Source organism: Protomyctophum parallelum, assembly GCF_964188405.1.
Source record: "Protomyctophum parallelum genome assembly, chromosome: 10".
NCBI lineage: Eukaryota > Metazoa > Chordata > Actinopteri > Myctophiformes > Myctophidae > Protomyctophum > Protomyctophum parallelum.
The window spans coordinates 49579499-49601998 of record NC_139704.1 but is presented as its reverse complement, the minus strand read 5'-3'; the positions used below and the strand labels follow the sequence as shown (position 1 = coordinate 49601998).

The following is a 22500-nucleotide window of genomic DNA, read 5'->3' as shown; positions in this document are numbered from 1 at the left end:
GTTGTGCAAACAAGCGGTGATGCAGTACCGTCTGAGCACGTCGGGCCTGAGACGTGACGTCAGGAGGGAACTGACGGCCATCACTACAGCCATGAAGAAATGTGACCACATTTGACTGAGGGACTGCCATTGAATTTTATTTTAGAATTTTCGTTTTGGAGATATGGCTTATAGAGTAATGTCTTGCAGAGAAACAGCGAGTTGAGAAAACAGCCTTGAAAGGTTCACTTCTGTGTTCTCTAACATTACACCTAGCTACATGTTTAATTTATATTTACATGTCTTATATGGACTCTAACATAGCTACAGTACATGTTTAAGCATTTCTTTCATATTTACATGTCTTCTACGTGGACTCTAACATTACACCTAGCTACACGTTTAAGAATCTATTTCATATTTACATGTTTTCTGTGGTCTCTAACATTACACCTAGCTACACGTTTAAGCATTCATTTCATATTAACATGTTACATTTATTTCAGACATAGTATGTGGTGAAGAGCTGGAATTTGCACGATGGCAGGCCTTAAGTCAAATCTGGTCACAAATGATAAATTATAACAAACATGGGTCTTTTTAAACATTTTTGAGCACAGGTTTCATCTTAATCTTAATTAAGGTTTGTCTTGTTTAGACGAACATTAAAAAAACGCCATTGACGATGGACAGAGTTTAATGTTGAGTTTAATGTTGAGTTTAATGTTACAGTTTAATGTTGAAGTTTAATGTTAAAGTTGAATGTTACAGTTTAATGTTGAGTTTAATGTTAAAGTTTAATGTTACAGTTTAATGGTTTGTTTTGTGAAGCCTGGGAAGAAACGTCACACCTTCCTCTTCTAGTGAAACCTCTTCCTATTTATTTACTTAAGTAAAACGTTCAAGTATTGTTTTCCTTCCAATTCCACTGTTTATTTCCCGTCCAGATAAACATTTATTGTTATCAAACAGAATATTGAGCTCACAGCCGCAGGCTGTATTTTCACACACACACACACACACACACACACACACACACACACACACACACACACACACACGTCACACACACACACACACACACACACCGTACGTACACCCACGCTGAATTATTCATAAAACCAACAACGTCCTGCTTTCAAAAACCCACAAACCTGCTTTTCATTTACAGTAGATGACAAACAAAGTGAGTGTTTCTCTCTCTCTCTCTCTCTCTCTCTCTCTCCGTCTCTCTCTCTCTCTCTGTGTGTGTGTGTGTGTGTGTGTGTGTGTGTGTGTGTGTGTGTGTGTGTGTGTGTGTGTGTGTGTGTGTGTGTGTGTGTGTGTGTGTGTGTGCGCGCGCGCGCGCTCGCGTGCAGCAGATATTACGCCAGGCTAGCGTTTTATTCAAATCATTGATGTTTTGTTTTTCTTCCTCAAAGCGGTTTCCAATTAGCCCGGAAGCGTTCGCCAAGCTTTTTTTTTTTGTAGGTATTGGCACGCACGCACACACAAATACACACGGCATGCACGCACACACGCACGCACAAATACACACGGCATGCACACACGCTCGCACATGACACAAACACGGGTGTGCGCGCTCATGCTGCCGGTCTGAATACCGCTGCTACAGTTGTTGTGTCATTATTGCGTGGATCTGTCTGAAAAAGAAACATGAATTAATTATCCCGTCTAGGACGGAAACCCGTCTGTGTCACCTTTTAGCTTTTAGCTACTTTAACCAATTATTTAAAACTTTCTCTGTTCTTTATCTGATGCCTGACGAAGGTCTGAAGAAGGTCGGTCTTTGACCCAAACGTCCCCTAGATAAAGTGTTCGTATTGCCAGTGCCAGACAGAGTGTGCATGTTTTTGTGCACACTTTATACGTGCATTTACTTTATTGCCTATAAACTCTGTGTGAAAATGAAAACCTTTGAATACAATTATATTCTTTCATAGTGAACCTTTTTTAACTCGTATGTTTGCTTCTGGGCGGTAGCCTACATGGAACAACATATTTTCAGATGGGGGACGTCTTTGACATGCAATAAGTTTGAGCACCAGCCACCACCACTGATTTAAAAGCAGAAATCACAGATATCTGTAGAAAGATTTCCTCAGGTCTTAATGTGTTATTTATGATGAAGCGGCTCTGCTGTGTGTCTGTATATGGAGACCACAGCCAGACCAGCAGATTTGTGAAGGCTTCCCACCTGGGCTTACCGCATACCTTGGAATAGAACAAACCGTCCCATTCTTTGGAAACTAAAAGATGTGTCCCTACTGTATATACAACAGGTCGTTTCAAGGAAGCAATCAACAGCCTTCTAGCCGGGAACACCCAATCAAAACAAAGAATGCAGCCGTTCTGTTCTCCCAGAGGGTAGCAGACTGGGTGGCTAGGCTAGCTAGTTTCTGTTCTCCCAGAGCGTAGCAGACTGGGTGGCTAGGCTAGCTAGTTTCTGTTCTCTCAGAGAGCAGCAGACTGGGTGGCTAGGCTAGCTAGTTTCTGTTCTCCCAGAGCGCAGCAGACTGGGTGGCTAGGCTAGCTAGTTTCTGTTCTCCCAGAGAGCAGCAGACTGGGTGGCTAGGCTAGCTAGTTTCTGTTCTCCCAGAGCGCAGCAGACTGGGTGGCTAGGCTAGCTAGTTTCTGTTCTCCCAGAGAGCAGCAGACTGGGTGGCTAGGCTAGCTAGTTTCTGTTCTCTCAGAGCGCAGCAGACTGGGTGGCTAGGCTAGCTAGTTTCTGTTCTCCCAGAGAGCAGCAGACTCGGTGGCTAGGCTAGCTAGTTTCTGTTCTCCCAGAGGGTAGCAGACTGGGTGGCTAGGCTAGCTAGTTTCTGTTCTCCCAGAGCGTAGCAGACTGGGTGGCTAGGCTAGCTATTTTCTGTTCTCCCAGAGCGTAGCAGACTGGGTGGCTAGGCTAGCTAGTTTCTGTTCTCCCAGAGCGTAGCAGACTGGGTGGCTAGGCTAGCTAGTTTCTGTTCTCCCAGAGCGCAGCAGACTGGGTGGCTAGGCTAGCTAGTTTCTGTTCTCCCAGAGAGCAGCAGACTGGGTGGCTAGGCTAGCTAGTTTCTGTTCTCCCAGAGCACAGCAGACTGGGTGGCTAGGCTAGCTAGTTTCTGTTCTCTCAGAGTGTAGCAGACTGGGTGGCTAGGCTAGCTAGTTTCTGTTCTCCCAGATTGTAGCAGACTCGGTGGCTAGGCTAGCTAGTTTCTGTTCTCCCAGAGAGCAGCAGACTGGGTGGCTAGGCTAGCTAGTTTCTGTTCTCCCAGAGAGCAGCAGACTCGGTGGCTAGGCTAGCTAGTTTCTGTTCTCTCAGAGCGTAGCAGACTGGGTGGCTAGGCTAGCTAGTTTCTGTTCTCTCAGAGGGCAGCAGACTGGGTGGCTAGGATAGCTAGTTTCTGTTCTCTCAGAGGGCAGCAGACTGGGTGGCTAGGATAGCTAGTTTCTGTTCTCTCAGAGCGCAGCAGACTGGGTGGCTATGCTAGCTAGTTTCTGTTCTCCCAGAGCGCAGCAGACTGGGTGGCTAGGCTAGCTAGTTTCTGTTCTCCCAGATTGTAGCAGACTCTGTGGCTAGGCTAGCTAGTTTCTGTTCTCTCAGAGAGCAGCAGACTGGGTGGCTAGGATAGCTAGTTTCTGTTCTCCCAGAGAGCAGCAGACTCGGTGGCTAGGCTAGCTAGTTTCTGTTCTCTCAGAGAGCAGCAGACTCTGTGGCTAGGCTAGCTAGTTTCTGTTCTCTCAGAGCGCAGCAGACTGGGTGGCTAGGCTAGCTAGTTTCTGTTCTCCCAGAGAGCAGCAGACTCGGTGGCTAGGCTAGCTAGTTTCTGTTCTCCCAGAGCGCAGCAGACTGGGTGGCTAGGCTAGCTAGTTTCTGTTCTCTCAGAGAGCAGCAGACTGGGTGGCTAGGCTAGCTAGTTTCTGTTCTCCCAGATTGTAGCAGACTCGGTGGCTAGGCTAGCTAGTTTCTGTTCTCCCAGAGCGCAGCAGACTGGGTGGCTAGGCTAGCTAGTTTCTGTTCTCTCAGAGCGTAGCAGACTGGGTGGCTAGGCTAGCTAGTTTCTGTTCTCCCAGAGTTTAGCAGACTGGGTGGCTAGGCTAGCTAGTTTCTTGGGACATGTATGGTCGTATAGTGGCTACATCTCTCATTAAATAAATTATGTTTTTTAACGTCACTTCTGCACTGCCTTTCGGAGTTCCTGCAGCATCGCAGGTGTGCATTCATGACGATAAACTACCTCTTCTCGTGTAAATATTGCTTAAATAAAGCACTGTTTCCCAAACAGCGCCCTATACCGTCAGCTCACCTGCGTGGGTGCGTGCGTGGGTGCGTGCGTGGGTGCGTGTATGCGTGCGTGCGTGCGTGCGCTCACCCAGTATGGTCAGGATACACAGCAGTATGGCGATCAGAGCGTGCACGCTCACTCCCATCCTCAGGGCTGCTGCTTTGCACTGCGTGTGAACCCGCCTGGCATCACACCTACACACCTATACACACAGGCACACACACACACACACACACACACACACACACACACACATATTAGCTAAGAGAGACCCCTACCGCTGTGCTGTTTGTAACATTAGCTAAAGAGAGACCCTACCGCTTTGCTGTTTGTAACATGAACTAAAGAGAGACCCTACCGCTGTGCTGTTTGTAACATTAGCTAAAGAGAGACCCTACCGCTGTGCTGTTTGTAACATTAGCTAAGAGAGACCCTACCGCTGTGCTGTTTGTAACATTAGCTAAAGAGAGACCCTACGAGCATGCTGTGTCTGTGTGGAACAAGCTTAAAGGACCACTTCACCACTTTTTAACCTATCTTCATATAATAGGTCCTCACTAATAATCATGATAAAATGGCACGATTCTTTTCTACTCAGTCTGTGTCTCATAGGAGGCCTGTGGGCAGTTTAGAAACCGTCTTCCAGTGACATCATCATTAGGCAGATTTTCTTTTTACAAAAATGTTTAGATTTTCATTATCGTGAGAACGATGGCTTCCATTTTCGCGTTGCAACTTTTCAGGACTAGAAAGCCTGCAGTTTCTATTAGCTTGTATTCCCCATCGATGATGTCACTGGAAGACGGTTTCTGAACTGCCCACAGCCCTCCTATGAGACACAGACAGAGTAGAAAAAAATTGCGCCATTCTTTTCATGATTATTAGTGAGGACCTATTATGTGAAGATAAGTTGAAAAGTGGTGAAGTGGCCCTTTAACCCATGTGTTTCACCCACTTTTTTTTACTTGTGAAACTGTGACGTGACACGGTGACAATAAAGATGATTGTTCTGATTATACCTTGATGGGTAGCGGGGTAACGGGGTAACGGGGGTAACGGGGGTAACGGGGTAACGGGGGTAACAGGGGTATCGGGGGTAGCGGGGTAACGGGGGTAACGGGGGTAACGGGGTAACGGGTTAACGGGGGTAACAGGGGTATCGGGGGTAACGGGGGTAACGGGGGTAGCGGGGTAACGGGGGTAACGGGGGTAACGGGGGTAACGGGGGGTAGCGGGGGTAACGGGGGTAACGGGGTACCTTAATGGGTAGCGGGGGTGACGCGGCTCTGATTATACCTTGATGGGTTAGCGGGGTAACGGGGTAACGGGGTAACGGGGGTAACAGGGGTATCGGGGTAGCGGGGTAACGGGGGGTAGCGGGGTGACGCGGCTCTGATTATACCTTGATGGGTAGCGGGGGTGACGCGGCTCTGATTATACCTTGATGGGTAGCGGGGTAACGGGGGGTAACAGGGGTATCGGGGGTAGCGGAGGTAACGGGGGTAACGGGGGTACCTTAATGGGTAGCGGGGTGACGCGGCTCTGATTATACCTTGATGGGTAGCGGGGTAACGGGGTAACGGGGGTAACGGGGGTAACAGGGGTATCGGGGGTAGCGGGGTAACGGGGGGTAGCGGGGGTGGACGCGGCTCTGATTATACCTTGATGGGTAGCGGGGGTGACGCGGCTCTGATTATACCTTGATGGGTAGCGGGGGTAACGGGGGGTAACAGGGGTATCGGGGGGTAGCGGGGTACGGGTGGTAACGGGGGTAGCGGGGGTGACGCGGCTCTGATTATACCTTGATGGGTAGCGGGGTGACGCGGCTCTGATTATACCTTGATGGGTAGCGGGGTAACGGGGGGTAACGGGGGTAACGGGGGTAACAGGGGTAGCGGGGGTAACGGGGGGTAACGGGGGTAGCGGGGTGACGCGGCTCTGATTATACCTTGATGGGTAGCGGGGTGACGCGGCTCTGATTATACCTTGATGGGTAGCGGGGGTGACGCGGCTCTGATCATACCTTGATGGGTAGCGGGGTGACGCGGCTCTGATTATACCTTGATGGGTAGCGGGGTGACGCGGCTCTGATCATACCTTGATGGGTAGCGGGGTGACGCGGCTCTGATTATACCTTGATGGGTAGCGGGGGTGACGCGGCTCTGATCATACCTTGATGGGTAGCGGGGTGACGCGGCTCTGATTATACCTTGATGGGTAGCGGGGTGACGCGGCTCTGATTATACCTTGATGGGTAGCGGGGTAACCCGGCTCTTGGGGGGCTGTCCTCCGTCGTTGATGCCCACCTCCAGGAGGTAATCCCTGGGGTCGTCCAGACTGAAGGTCCCCAGCTTCACTCGGATGTCCGCCGTGTTGTCTGGAAGATTAGAGAGAGAGAGAGAGAGAGAGAGAGAGAGAGAGAGAGAGAGAGAGAGAGAGAGAGAGAGAGGGAGAGAGGGAGAGAGGAGAGAGAGAGAGAGAGAGAGAGAGAGAGAGAGAGAGAGAGAGAGGGGGAGGGGGAGGGGGGAGGGGGAGGGGGAGAGAGAGAGAGAGAGAGAGAGAGAGAGAGAGAGAGAGAGAGAGAGAGAGGTCATCCATGGGTCTGTACAGCGTAAAGTACAAATGTGTCTGTACAGAAATGTGTCCAATTTGCACTTTTCAGCTGCCCTTCTCACCAACAAATACAACAATAAAACACTCATCTTTTTAGACACCATTTATTTCATTCGGATTAGCATTAAAAACAAAAAAATAAATTTTTGAGGGGCCCCTGGTGCCCAAGGGCCCCTGGGCACGTGCCCAAAGTGCCCATATGGTAGATCCGGCCCTGACAGACATTTCTGTACACAGAAGTATTGCACTTTGTCTGTGGACTAATGCAATCTCCAACTGGGGGTCCTTGAAGAAAAAAAAAACACTTTGAACATAACAAACCCTTCAGGACAGCGTAAACATGGTGTCACTACGCACATCTCCGCTAAACAGAAGTTTCCTGCAGATCGGGGGGCTTATTTGGGAAGACATTCCTCACTCACACACGCACACGCACGCACGCACACACACGCACGCACACGCGCGGACACACCATCCTTGTGCTGGAGGAATCCAGTGGAGCACAATGGCAGGAAAGCAGGCGGTGTCTGTGTGTGTATACACATATATCTTATGTTAAGGTTCTTAACAGACCAGTGAATACAGTAGGTCTGGGTTCAAACCTGCAGGTGAAGCCGGTTTAAGAGAGCCAACGGAAGACGAGGTGGCACAATATCCTATGTTTTTACAACGAGAGGTTAAAGTGCAACGATTGTTACACTGATTACTAACTGATTCTATCAAGGTAATCAACCTGCTAACGCGTTATTTATTTAAAACCCCACCACCTCTCTGCCTCTCATGGGTTAAAACCCCACCACCTCTCTGCCTCTCATGGGTTAAAACCCCACCACCTCTCTGCCTCTCATGGGTTAAAACCCCACCACCTCTCTGCCTCTCATGGGTTAAAACCAGGGGGGGCAGTCAGCCAGATATTTCGTGAAGCCTCATTTGAAATCGGTAGTTCATATAATGGCCTGTTGTGGCGCTGGACCGGACCCAAAAAGCCCCATAGCTCCATAGAGGCCCATGTATTTTGGCCCAACTTCACCTAGACTGTATTACCTTAATAAACATGGTCATGAATACTTTCTTCTTCCAGTCACTAGTTTAAAGTCTCATTTCTAATGTCATAATATTATTTTTGGAAAATTATGGTCCCATTAATTAAAAAAATGACCATAAAGAAAAAAAAACATCGCGTATGTTCTGAGGGGCGTGGCTACCATTACAGTCTATGATCGGGATTCCCCTCCCACTCAAGTCAAAATAAAAACCAACGGAGAAGAAGGGGGGAAGTCCCGCCTCGTTGTCTGGGCAGCCAATGACCAGCTGGTATACAAAACGGAGCCAGCCAATGGCCAGCTGGTACCAAAGATGGCGACTTACATCAGGAATTAGCATATTATTACAGGCTTAATTTTACGTTCATGTTAGACCCGGGGAACGCTTTGTCCATATTTTTTACAGTCTATGGTTAAAACCCCACCACCTCTCTGCCTCTCATGTTATTTATTTAAAACCCCACCACCTCTCTGCCTCTCATGTTATTTATTTAAAACCCCACCACCTCTCTGCCTCTCATGTTATTTATTTAAAACCCACACACCTCTCTGCCTCTCATGTTATTTATTTAAAACCCACACACCTCTCTGCCTCTCATGTTATTTATTTAAAACCCCACCTCTCTGCCTCTCATGTTATTTATTTAAAACCCCACCACATCTCTGCCTCTCATGTTATTTATTTAAAACCCCACCACCTCTCTGCCTCTCATGTTATTTATTTAAAACCCCACCACCTCTCTGCCTCTCATGTTATTTATTTAAAACCCCACCACCTCTCTGCCTCTCATGTTATTTATTTAAAACCCCACCACCTCTCTGCCTCTCATGTTATTTATTTAAAACCCCACCACCTCTCTGCCTCTCATGTTATTTATTTAAAACCCCACCACCTCTCTGCCTCTCATGTTATTTATTTAAAACCCCACCACCTCTGCCTCTCATGTTATTTATTTAAAACCCCACCACCTCTCTGCCTCTCATGTTATTTATTTAAAACCCCACCACCTCTGCCTCTCATGTATTTATTTAAAACCCCACCACCTCTCTGCCTCTCATGTTATTTATTTAAAACCCCACCAACCTCTCTGCCTCTCATGTTATTTATTTAAAAACCCCACCACCTCTCTGCCTCTCATGTTATTTATTTAAAACCCCCACCACCTCTGCCTCTCATGTTATTTATTTAAAACCCCACCACCTCTGCCTCTCATGTTATTTATTTAAAAACCCCACCCACCTCTCTGCCTCTCATGTTATTTATTTAAAACCCCCACCACCTCTCTGCCTCTCATGTTATTTATTTAAAACCCCACCACCTCTCTGCCTCTCATGTTATTTATTTAAAACCCCACCACACTCTCTGCCTCTCATGTTATTTATTTAAAACCCCACCACCTCTCTGCATCTCATGTTATTTATTTAAAACCCCACCACCTCTCTGCTCTCATGTTATTTATTTAAAACCCCACCACCTCTCTGCCTCTCATGTTATTATTTAAAAACCCCACCACCTCTCTGCCTCTCATAGGTTAAACCCCACCACCTCTCTGCCTCTCATGTTATTTATTTAAAACCCCACCACCTCTCTGCCTCTCATGTTATTTATTTAAAACCCCACCACCCTCTCTGCCTCTCATGTTATTTATTTAAAAACCCCACCACCTCTGCCCTCTCATGTTATTTATTTAAAACCCCACCACCTCTCTGCCTCTCATGTTATTTATTTAAAACCCCACCACCTCTCTGCCTCTCATGTTATTTATTTAAAACCCCACCACCTCTCTGCCTCTCATGTGTTAAAACCCCACCACCTCTGCCTCTCATGTGTTTAAAAACCCCACCACCTCTCTGCCTCTCATGGTTAAAACCCCACCACCTCTCTGCCTCTCATGTTATTTATTTAAAACCCCACCACCTCTCTGCCTCTCATGTTATTTATTTAAAACCCCACCACCTCTGCCTCTCATGTTATTTATTTAAAACCCCACCACCTCTGCCTCTCATGTTATTTATTTAAAACCCCACCACCTCTGCCTCTCATGTTATTTATTTAAAACCCCACCACCTCTCTGCCTCTCATGTTATTTATTTAAAACCCCACCACCTCTCTGCCTCTCATGTTATTTATTAAAACCCCACCACCTCTCTGCCTCTCATGTTATTTATTTAAAACCCCACCACCTCTCTGCCTCTCATGTTATTTATTTAAAACCCCACCACCTCTGCCTCTCATGTTATTTATTTAAAACCCCACCACCTCTCTGCCTCTCATGTTATTTATTTAAAACCCCACCACCTCTCTGCCTCTCATGTTATTTATTTAAAACCCCTTCACCTTCTCTGCCTCTCATGTTATTTATTTAAAACCCCACCACTCTCTGCCTCTCATGTTATTTATTTAAAACTGCCTCTCATGTATTTATTTAAAACCCCACCACCTCTGCCTCTCATGTTATTTATTTAAAACCCCACCACCTCTCTGCCTCTCATGTTATTTATTTAAAACCCCACCACCTCTCTGCCTCTCATGTTATTTATTTAAAACCCCACCACCTCTCTGCCTCTCATGTTATTTATTTAAAACCCCACCACCTCTCTGCCTCTCATGTTATTTATTTAAAACCCCACCACCTCTCTGCCTCTCATGTTATTTATTTAAAACCCCACCACCTCTCTGCCTCTCATGTTATTTATTTAAAACCCCACCACCTCTGCCTCTCATGTTATTTATTTAAAACCCCACCACCTCTGCGTCACAATATACCAACTTTGATGACGCCAATATTGCCTTGTTTAAACCCATTTTGGGGCGGGAACCCCTTTTGGCGTTTTAAGCATTATTTTGTACTTTAGCTGTTGAAAAATAGCAGATCTACAAGCGCCGCGCTATGAGCTTGTAGATCTGCTATTTATTTTTTTTATCGTGAAAATGTGCCTGAAATCTTTGAATATATATATTGTTACAGAGCGAGTTTTTAACTCAAATCTTTGCTACTGGGGGGGGGGGGGGTCCCTGGAACAACAGATTTTCAGATGGGTGTCGGCGGTCAATGTCATAATATATATATTTGGGGTCCTTGACATGAATATGTTTGAGAACCACTGACATAGAAACATGTTTTAAGTGTCGACGTTAGACACTTTTAGAATCTGATCTCGGGTCAGAATGGGTTAATAATGAAACTGTCAGGATGTAGAGGACATTTGTAGAATCTGATCTCAGTTCAGTATGGGTTAACCGACAGTTTGAGGGTCCTACAATTATGAATAGTCAGAGGGGGGGGGGGGAGGTCAAATTATATGATTATTTTGGGGGGGGACTGAAAAGGTTGAGAGCCACTGTTAGCCTCGGAAACCCAGACGTTTTTATTTCCAGGGAGGAAAAGAACTGTTATAGTGGCTGTGTGTGCGCGTGCGTGCGCGCGCGTGTGTGTAAGAGTGTAAGACAGTGTAATGAATGAATGAATGTAAAAACAACCTGAAAGAACCACCATGTTCTAGTTGTCAAGAGTGCTTTAATAAGACATGAACCTCTCTCTATCTCTCTCTCTCTCTCTCTCTCTCTCTCTCTCTCTCTCTCTGTCTCTCTCTCTCTCTCTCTCTCTCTCTCTTGTGTTAATGCAGTGTCTAAGTGTCATGTAGTTGCCTGACCCTACAACATGAAGACAAGACACTTAACCAGAGAAGCGGCAGTGTGTGTGTGTGTGTGTGTGTGTGTGTGTGTGCGTGCATGTCCTATAATGAAAGGCTGCTTGTTTTGAACTAGTTTTATAAAGCTTGTAGTTGATTGAATATTTGAGTAGCTTTCATCCTTTTTAAGCAGCTCGTGTGGTGTTTGTGCATGGCGTGCGTGGGCGTGAGGATCTGGTTGGATCAGAAGGCAGATTATTCGTCTGTGTTTGATTGATTCATTAACCCATTCTGACCTGAGATCAGATTCTAAAAATGTCTTCTATGTCAGTCGCTCTTCGATTTTTTTTAAATAGCAGATCTACAAGCTCATAGCGCGCCACTCGGTGGCGCGATATGAGCTTGTAGATCTGCTATTTTTCAATGGCTAAAGCACGACATGATGCTAACACCAAATGGGTTCCCGTTCAGAATGGGTTAAATACTTTATTAGGATATTATAACAAAAAGTCCTGGGGACTTGTTTCCATTGTGGTCCACCGCCCTATACAGTATATTCAATTCATCAATATAGCATAACCAGACAGTGGCCTTGTGGTTCGAGTGTCCGCCCTGAAACTGGGAGGTCGGGGTTCGATCCCCGGCCGGGTCATACCAAAGACTGTAAAATGGGACTCAATACCCTCCCTGCTTGGCACTCAGGAGGAGGAACCGGCAGCGGCTGTAAACGTTCTCCCTCCAGGCCAAATGGCCAATAATGGATTTAATAATGTAGGTCTCTGCATTTATACGGTCGACATGTGTTCATCTCGTCTCGCTGTCACTCGCTTACATTTCGACTACCGTAAAGCTACCGTTGTAGCCATTGAAGTACAACAGAGAACTTTGTGACATTGAGGGGGCAGAAAACAGCGCCCGAGCGCTGTTCATGCAGCCTGGAGTGTGACAAGCTGGGCGGCGCAAATAGCAATTTTAGGCATGTGTGCAACATGACAACTGTTTTAAAGTATTGTACAGTGACAACTACAGTCTCTGTAATGTTTATGTTGTACTATTACTAAAAACGATCTAAAATACATTAACAAAAAACCAAATTAACCGTTAAAGCTGATAAAAATATCCGGATGTTTCTTAACGGTCGGCTAACCCCTGACATCCCTAATTGGGGGGGGGGGGGGGGGGGGGGGGGGTCAGTCCCTGCTTGGCACTCAGCATCAATGGGTTGGATTGGGGGGTCAGTCCCTGCTTGGCACTCAGCATCAATGGGTTGGATTGGGGGGTCAGTCCCTGCTTGGCACTCAGCATCAATGGGTTGGATTGGGGGGGTCAGTCCCTGCTTGGCACTCAGCATCAATGGGTTGGATTGGGGGGGTCAGTCCCTGCTTGGCACTCAGCATCAATGGGTTGGATTGGGGGGTCAGTCCCTGCTTGGCACTCAGCATCAATGGGTTGGATTGGGGGGTCAGTCCCTGCTTGGCACTCAGCATCAATGGGTTGGATTGGGGGGGGGTCAGTCCCTGCTTGGCACTCAGCATCATGGGTTGGATTGGGGGTCAGTCCCTGCTTGGCACTCAGCATCAATGGGTTGGATTGGGGGGGTCAGTCCCTGCTTGGCACTCAGCATCAATGGGTTGATTGGGGGGTCAGTCCCTGCTTGGCACTCAGCATCAATGGGTGTGTGTGTGTGTGTGTGTGTGTGTGTGTGTGTGTGTGTGTGTGTGTGTGTGTGTGTGTGCAGTGTGTGTGTGTGTGTGTGTGTGTGGGGGGTCGTTAACTCTCTCTGACACATTTAACATTGATGTGGAAACATGTTTCATTGTCTCTGATTATTAATAAATGATACCATGAATGATAAATGGCTCCCAGAGGCTGCATCACAACACACGCACACACACACACACACACACACACATTACACACACACGCAGCATCACAACACACGCACACACGCGCACACACACTGCTCTGTATACTGTATATAGTGTAGGGTTGGGTGACGATACGAATACATCGTCAATCGCGAATATACGAATCCAATCGCCGAATATTTTTATTAGGCGATTTTTCGGGACGATTTTTAACCTGTAAAGTGTGCGCAACATCAGAATCAATTTGGGCCAGCAAAGTAGTAACAGCGGCCGGGTGGAAATCCCCTCCTCCCGTTATAATGGTATGGTCCCGACTCCCAGTCCCCGCAGCCGTGATGCTCAGTTGCTCACTGTGAGCCGAGGGAGCCGAGCCGAGGAAGGCTACTGTTACTGTACTGTAGCCTACATGTTGTTTACGCTCCGGAGTCCAGACCCATGCAGTTTAATAATATACAGTCACAACAGAATGCACACTGCTGTCTCGTGTCTCATCACAATCCCAATGTGCCACCCGTGAAGTCGGGGGGGAAAAATAAAAAACAGGCTGGTAGTGTTAGTATAGATGAAGTTCAGTGTGTTGAATCAGTAGCTACACGCTAAGCCAACGCTAAGCTAAGCTAACGATCCCCGAGCCTATACTGTATAGGCTCGGGGATCGTTAGCCAGCGCTGCAAAAATAGACAGATCTACAAGCTCTCAACGCGTAGCGAACGGTGCTGCAGAAACAGGCAGGACGCGGCGCCTTCAGAGCCTGTGAATCAGCAGCAGCATGTGGGCGCCCCTCTGAGCCTCCGACGCCGGTGCGGGGAGGCAAGACTTCTCCAGGAGAAGTTACTAGGGCAGGCAGGCTACATGTTTAACACTGTCACCAGCCAGTGGTTGTGATGTTAGCTTAGCTTGCAGCTGCTTGTCCGTTCCAACTTCCAACCACTTCATCTAAACTTATTTCTTATTTTGTTACCCTGGCTGCGCAGTTGTGCTGCAAAAACAGACGGATCTACAAGCTCTCAACGCGTAGCGAACAGAGCTGCAAAAACAGGCAGGACGCGGCGCCTTGAGAGCTTGTAGATCTGGCTTTTTTGCGACATGCAGTGAGCTGTTCTCACTTTACTTTAATGACACGAATACATCGTCAATCGCCGATTTTTAGACAGACGATTGGCGATTGAAAAAAAATGGCATATCGCCCAACCTTAATATAGTGCCACCTGTCAACTGTCATTTCTCGTTGTCTCCTGTCACCTCGCATCTAGGCTGACGACTTCTGTCTTCCTCCTCTTCCTCTCCTTCTCCTTCATCTATAGAAGTCTAATAAACTATAGCGGGCAGCCCCGCCCAGCTTCTCTTTTCAATGGAAGTTGCTCAGTGGTTGTACTTTTTTTTCCGTGATTCGAGCACCAAAGCTTTTGTGCCAGAGAGAGAAGCAGAGATGACCATGGCTTTGTGTCAGAGAGAGAGAAGCAGAGATGACCATGGCTTTGTGTCAGAGAGAGAGAAGCAGAGATGACCATGGCTTTGTGTCAGAGAGAGAGAAGCAGAGATGACCATGGCTTTGTGCCAGAGAGAGAAGCAGAGATGACCATGGCTTTGTGTCAGAGAGAGAGAAGCAGAGATGACCATGGCTTTGTGTCAGAGAGAGAGAGAAGCAGAGATGACCATGGCTTTGTGCCAGAGAGAGAAGCAGAGATGACCATGGCTTTGTGTCAGAGAGAGAGAAGCAGAGATGACCATGGCTTTGTGTCAGAGAGAGAGAGAAGCAGAGATGACCATGGCTTTGTGCCAGAGAGAGAAGCAGAGATGACCATGGCTTTGTGTCAGAGAGAGAAGCAGAGATGACCATGGCTTTGTGTCAGAGAGAGAGAAGCAGAGATGACCATGGCTTTGTGTCAGAGAGAGAGAGAAGCAGAGATGACCATGGCTTTGTGCCAGAGAGAGAAGCAGAGATGACCATGGCTTTGTGTCAGACAGAGAGAAGCAGAGATGACCATGGCTTTGTGTCAGAGAGAGAGAAGCAGAGATGACCATGGCTTTGTGTCAGAGAGAGAGAAGCAGAGATGACCATGGCTTTGTGTCAGAGAGAGAAGCAGAGATGACCATGGCTTTGTGTCAGAGAGAGAGAGAAGCAGAGATGACCATGGCTTTGTGTCAGAGAGAGAAGCAGAGATGACCATGGCTTTGTGTCAGAGAGAGAGAAGCAGAGATGACCATGGCTTTGTGTCAGAGAGAAGCAGAGATGACCATGGCTTTGTGTCAGAGAGAGAGAGAAGCAGAGATGACCATGGCTTTGTGTCAGAGAGAGAGAAGCAGAGATGACCATGGCTTTGTGTCAGAGAGAAGCAGAGATGACCATGGCTTTGTGTCAGAGAGAGAAGCAGAGATGACCATGGCTTTGTGTCAGAGAGAGAGAAGCAGAGATGACCATGGCTTTGTGTCAGAGAGAGAGAAGCAGAGATGACCATGGCTTTGTGTCAGAGAGAGAGAAGCAGAGATGACCATGGCTTTGTGTCAGAGAGAGAGAGAAGCAGAGATGACCATGGCTTTGTGTCAGAGACAGAGAAGCAGAGATGACCATGGCTTTGTGTCAGAGAGAGAAGCAGAGATGACCATGGCTTTGTGTCAGAGAGAGAGAAGCAGAGATGACCATGGCTTTGTGTCAGAGAGAGAGAGAAGCAGAGATGACCATGGCTTTGTGTCAGAGACAGAGAAGCAGAGATGACCATGGCTTTGTGTCAGAGAGAGAGAAGCAGAGATGACCATGGCTTTGTGTCATAGAGAGAGAAGCAGAGATGACCATGGCTTTGTGTCAGAGAGAGAGAAGCAGAGATGACCATGGCTTTGTGTCAGAGAGAGAGAAGCAGAGATGACCATGGCTTTGTGTCAGAGAGAGAGAAGCAGAGATGACCATGGCTTTGTGTCAGAGAGAGAGAAGCAGAGATGACCATGGCTTTGTGTCAGAGAGAGAGAAGCAGAGATGACCATGGCTTTGTGTCACAGAGAGAAGCAGAGATGACCATGGCTTTGTGTCAGAGAGAGAGGCAGAGATGACCATGGCTTTGTGTCAGAGAGAGAGAAGCAGAGATGACCATGGCTTTGTGTCATAGAGAGAGAGAGAAGCAGAGATGACCATGGCTTTGTGTCAGAGAGAGAGAGAGAAGCAGAGATGACCATGGCTTTGTGTCAGAGAGAGAAGCAGAGATGACCATGGCTTTGTGTCAGAGAGAGAGAGAAGCAGAGATGACCATGGCTTTGTGTCACAGAGAGAAGCAGAGATGACCATGGCTTTGTGTCAGAGAGAGAGAAGCAGAGATGACCATGGCTTTGTGCCAGAGAGAAGCAGAGATGACCATGGCTTTGTGTCAGAGAGAGAGGCAGAGATGACCATGGCTTTGTGTCAGAGAGAGAGAAGCAGAGATGACCATGGCTTTGTGTCAGAGAGAGAGAAGCAGAGATGACCATGGCTTTGTGTCAGAGAGAGAGAAGCAGAGATGACCATGGCTTTGTGTCAGAGAGAGAAGCAGAGATGACCATGGCTTTGTGTCAGAGAGAGAAGCAGAGATGACCATGGCTTTGTGTCAGAGAGAGAGAAGCAGAGATGACCATGGCTTTGTGTTAGAGAGAGAGAAGCAGAGATGACCATGGCTTTGTGTCATAGAGAGAGAAGCAGAGATGACCATGGCTTTGTGTCAGAGAGAGAGAGAGGCAGAGATGACCATGGCTTTGTGTCAGAGAGAGAAGCAGAGATGACCATGGCTTTGTGTCAGAGAGAGAGAAGCAGAGATGACCATGGCTTTGTGTCAGAGAGAGAAGCAGAGATGACCATGGCTTTGTGTCAGAGAGAGAGAAGCAGAGATGACCATGGCTTTGTGTCAGAGAGAGAAGCAGAGATGACCATGGCTTTGTGTCAGAGAGAGAGAAGCAGAGATGACCATGGCTTTGTGTCAGAGAGAAGCAGAGATGACCATGGCTTTGTGTCAGAGAGAGAGAGAAGCAGAGATGACCATGGCTTTGTGTCAGAGAGAGAGAAGCAGAGATGACCATGGCTTTGTGTCAGAGAGAAGCAGAGATGACCATGGCTTTGTGTCAGAGAGAGAGAAGCAGAGATGACCATGGCTTTGTGTCAGAGAGAGAGAAGCAGAGATGACCATGGCTTTGTGTCAGAGAGAGAGAAGCAGAGATGACCATGGCTTTGTGTCAGAGAGAGAGAGAAGCAGAGATGACCATGGCTTTGTGTCAGAGAGAGAGAAGCAGAGATGACCATGGCTTTGTGTCACATAGAGAGAGAAGCAGAGATGACCATGGCTTTGTGTCAGAGAGAGAGAGAAGCAGAGATGACCATGGCTTTGTGTCAGAGAGAGAGAAGCAGAGATGACCATGGCTTTGTGTCAGAGAGAGAGAGAAGCAGAGATGACCATGGCTTTGTGTCATAGAGAGAGAAGCAGAGATGACCATGGCTTTGTGTCAGAGAGAGAGAGGCAGAGATGACCATGGCTTTGTGTCAGAGAGAGAGAGAAGCAGAGATGACCATGGCTTTGTGTCAGAGAGAGAGAAGCAGAGATGACCATGGCTTTGTGTCAGAGAGAGAGAAGCAGAGATGACCATGGCTTTGTGTCAGAGAGAGAGAGAAGCAGAGATGACCATGGCTTTGTGTCAGAGAGAGAAGCAGAGATGACCATGGCTTTGTGTCATAGAGAGAGAAGCAGAGATGACCATGGCTTTGTGTCAGAGAGAGAGAAGCAGAGATGACCATGGCTTTGTGTCAGAGAGAGAGAGAAGCAGAGATGACCATGGCTTTGTGTCATAGAGAGAGAAGCAGAGATGACCATGGCTTTGTGTCAGAGAGAGAGAAGCAGAGATGACCATGGCTTTGTGTCAGAGAGAGAGAGAAGCAGAGATGACCATGGCTTTGTGTCAGAGAGAGAGAAGCAGAGATGACCATGGCTTTGTGTCAGAGAGAGAGAAGCAGAGATGACCATGGCTTTGTGTCAGAGAGAGAGAAGCAGAGATGACCATGGCTTTGTGTCAGAGAGAGAGAAGCAGAGATGACCATGGCTTTGTGTCATAGAGAGAGAAGCAGAGATGACCATGGCTTTGTGTCAGAGAGAAGCAGAGATGACCATGGCTTTGTGTCAGAGAGAAGCAGAGATGACCATGGCTTTGTGTCATAGAGAGAAGCAGAGATGACCATGGCTTTGTGTCAGAGAGAAGCAGAGATGACCATGTTTTTGTGTCAGAGAGAGAGAGAAGCAGAGATGACCATGGCTTTGTGTCATAGAGAGAGAAGCAGAGATGACCATGGCTTTGTGTCAGAGAGAGAGAAGCAGAGATGACCATGGCTTTGTGTCAGAGAGAAGCAGAGATGACCATGTTTTTGTGTCAGAGAGAGAGAGAAGCAGAGATGACCATGGCTTTGTGTCATAGAGAGAGAAGCAGAGATGACCATGGCTTTGTGTCAGAGAGAGAGAAGCAGAGATGACCATGGCTTTGTGTCAGAGAGAGAGAAGCAGAGATGACCATGGCTTTGTGTCAGAGAGAGAGAAGCAGAGATGACCATGGCTTTGTGTCAGAGAGAGAAGCAGAGATGACCATGGCTTTGTGTCAGAGAGAGAAGCAGAGATGACCATGGCTTTGTGTCAGAGAGAGAGAGAAGCAGAGATGACCATGGCTTTGTGTCAGAGAGAGAGAGAAGCAGAGATGACCATGGCTTTGTGTCACAGAGAGAGAAGCAGAGATGACCATGGCTTTGTGTCAGAGAGAGAGAAGCAGAGATGACCATGGCTTTGTGTCAGAGAGAGAAGCAGAGATGACCATGGCTTTGTGTCAGAGAGAGAGAAGCAGAGATGACCATGGCTTTGTGTCAGAGAGAGAGAAGCAGAGATGACCATGGCTTTGTGTCACAGAGAGAGAAGCAGAGATGACCATGGCTTTGTGTCAGAGAGAAGCAGAGATGACCATGGCTTTGTGTCATAGAGAGAGAAGCAGAGATGACCATGGCTTTGTGTCAGAGAGAGAGAAGCAGAGATGACCATGGCTTTGTGTCAGAGAGAGAGAAGCAGAGATGACCATGGCTTTGTGTCAGAGAGAGAGAGAAGCAGAGATGACCATGGCTTTGTGTCATAGAGAGAAGCAGAGATGACCATGGCTTTGTGTCAGAGAGAGAGAAGCAGAGATGACCATGGCTTTGTGTCAGAGAGAGAAGCAGAGATGACCATGGCTTTGTGTCAGAGAGAGAGAAGCAGAGATGACCATGGCTTTGTGTCAGAGAGAGAGAGAAGCAGAGATGACCATGGCTTTGTGTCATAGAGAGAAGCAGAGATGACCATGGCTTTGTGTCAGAGAGAGAGAAGCAGAGATGACCATGGCTTTGTGTCAGAGAGAGAGAAGCAGAGATGACCATGGCTTTGTGTCATAGAGAGAAGCAGAGATGACCATGGCTTTGTGTCAGAGAGAGAGAAGCAGAGATGACCATGGCTTTGTGTCAGAGAGAGAGAAGCAGAGATGACCATGGCTTTGTGTCAGAGAGAGAGAAGCAGAGATGACCATGGCTTTGTGTCAGAGAGAGAGAAGCAGAGATGACCATGGCTTTGTGTCAGAGAGAGAAGCAGAGATGACCATGGCTTTGTGTCAGAGAGAGAAGCAGAGATGACCATGGCTTTGTGTCATAGAGAGAGAAGCAGAGATGACCATGGCTTTGTGTCAGAGAGAGAGAAGCAGAGATGACCATGGCTTTGTGTCAGAGAGAGAGAAGCAGAGATGACCATGGCTTTGTCACAGAGAGAGAAGCAGAGATGACCATGGCTTTGCGGGGAACCCTTGGAGAACCGTTTCCCCTCAGCCGAGGATCAGTCGCTGGATTTGTTTGAAAGTAGAAAAGCTGTCCTAGAACTGACTTGACGATCACAACCAACTAATACTGCGTACATTTTTGTGCACATTCTTTCACATAAAGTGTATCCATCACCCAACAAAATGTGACTCATTTCTCCATAGACACTTTGATTGCGAGGTGTACAGACGGACGGACAGACAGACAGACAGACAGACAGACAGACAGACAGACAGACAGACGTACCTCTGTTGTCGGTCAGGGAGAAGTTGGTGTTGGGTTTGGCCAGATAGTAGGAGAACTTAGCAGGCTGGTCATCTTTATCTGTGGCGCTCACTGTTCCTATCACCTGGGAGGACACAGAGCAGAGAACGTAAAGAACCCATTGTCTGGGAGGACACAGAACCTATCGCCTGGGAGGACACAGAACAGAGAACCTAAAGAACCCATCACCCATCAACACACCCAACACAAACACCTGGTCCTTACCGTTCCAGCCATGTCGTTCTCACAGACAAACACCTCGTCCACGGCCAGCTCTGGTTCGTTGTCGTTGACGTCCTGAACCAGGATGTTGACTTTGACAAACGACTGCAGACCTAAAGACACACAGAACAGCACCATGATTAATCATGAGCCATGGAGCCATGAGGCCCATAGGGGCAGGAGCCTATCTCCTGTTTCTGTAGCCATGAGGCCCATAGGGGCAGGAGCCTATCTCCTGTTTCTGTAGCCATGAGGCCCATAGGGGCAGGAGCCTATCTCCTGTTTCTGTAGCCATGAGGCCCATAGGGGCAGGAGCCTATCTCCTGTTTCTGTAGCCATGAGGCCCATAGGGGCAGGAGCCTATCTCCTGTTTCTGTAGCCATGAGGCCCATAGGGGCAGGAGCCTATCTCCTGTTTCTGTAGCCATGAGGCCCATAGGGGCAGGAGCCTATCTCCTGTTTCTGTAGCCATGAGGCCCATAGGGCAGGAGCCTATCTCCTGTTTCTGTAGCCATGAGCTCCATAGGGCAGGAGCCTATCTCCTGTTTCTGTAGCCATGAGGCCCATAGGGGCAGGAGCCTATCTCCTGTTCCTGTAGCCATGAGGCCCATAGGGGCAGGAGCCTATCTCCTGTTTCTGTAGCCATGAGGCCCATAGGGGCAGGAGCCTATCTCCTGTTTCTGTAGCCATGAGGCCCATAGGGCAGGAGCCTATCTCCTGTTTCTGTAGCCATGAGGCCCATAGGGGCAGGAGCCTATGTCCTGTTTCTGTAGCGTGAGGCCCATAGGGGCAGGAGCCTATCTCCTATTTCTGTAGCCATGAGGCCCATAGGGGCAGGAGCCTATCTCCTGTTTCTGTAGCCATGAGGCCCATAGGGGCAGGAGCCTATCTCCTGTTTCTGTAGCCATGAGGCCCATAGGGCAGGAGCCTATCTCCTGTTTCTGTAGCCATGAGGCCCATAGGGGCAGGAGCCTATGTCCTGTTTCTGTAGCGTGAGGCCCATAGGGGCAGGAGCCTATCTCCTATTTCTGTAGCCATGAGGCCCATAGGGGCAGGAGCCTATCTCCTGTTTCTGTAGCCATGAGGCCCATAGGGCAGGAGCCTATCTCCTGTTTCTGTAGCCATGAGCTCCATAGGGCAGGAGCCTATCTCCTGTTTCTGTAGCCATGAGGCCCATAGGGGCAGGAGCCTATCTCCTGTTTCTGTAGCCATGAGGCCCATAGGGGCAGGAGCCTATCTCCTGTTTCTGTAGCCATGAGGCCCATAGGGGCAGGAGCCTATCTCCTGTTTCTGTAGCCATTAGGCCCATAGGGGCAGGAGCCTATCTCCTGTTTCTGTAGCCATGAGGCCCATAGGGGCAGGAGCCTATCTCCTGTTTCTGTAGCCATGAGGCCCATAGGGGCAGGAGCCTATCTCCTGTTTCTGTAGCCATGAGGCCCATAGGGGCAGGAGCCTATCTCCTGTTTCTGTAGCCATGAGGCCCATAGGGCAGGAGCCTATCTCCTGTTTCTGTAGCCATGAGGCCCATAGGGGCAGGAGCCTATGTCCTGTTTCTGTAGCGTGAGGCCCATAGGGGCAGGAGCCTATCTCCTATTTCTGTAGCCATGAGGCCCATAGGGGCAGGAGCCTATCTCCTGTTTCTGTAGCCATGAGGCCCATAGGGGCAGGAGCCTATCTCCTGTTTCTGTAGCCATGAGGCCCATAGGGGCAGGAGCCTATCTCCTGTTTCTGTAGCCATGAGGCCCATAGGGGCAGGAGCCTATGTCCTGTTTCTGTAGCGTGAGGCCC

The 22500-nt window shown here is 48.2% G+C and overlaps 1 protein-coding gene across 1 annotated transcript in view; it reads right to left on the bottom strand.

Annotated features, from left to right (window-relative positions):
* cdh5 (cadherin 5) overlaps nucleotides 1–22500 on the bottom strand; it is a 78112-nt gene that overhangs the window by 10324 nt on the left and 45288 nt on the right. The window contains exons 10-13 of the mRNA XM_083774780.1: nucleotides 20717–20826; nucleotides 20474–20576; nucleotides 6494–6624; nucleotides 4335–4449 (exon numbers count right to left, since the gene is read on the bottom strand). Of these exons, the coding sequence (XP_083630906.1) occupies nucleotides 4335–4449; nucleotides 6494–6624; nucleotides 20474–20576; nucleotides 20717–20826 (459 nt within the window). The remainder of the gene's footprint in view (nucleotides 1–4334; nucleotides 4450–6493; nucleotides 6625–20473; nucleotides 20577–20716; nucleotides 20827–22500) is intronic.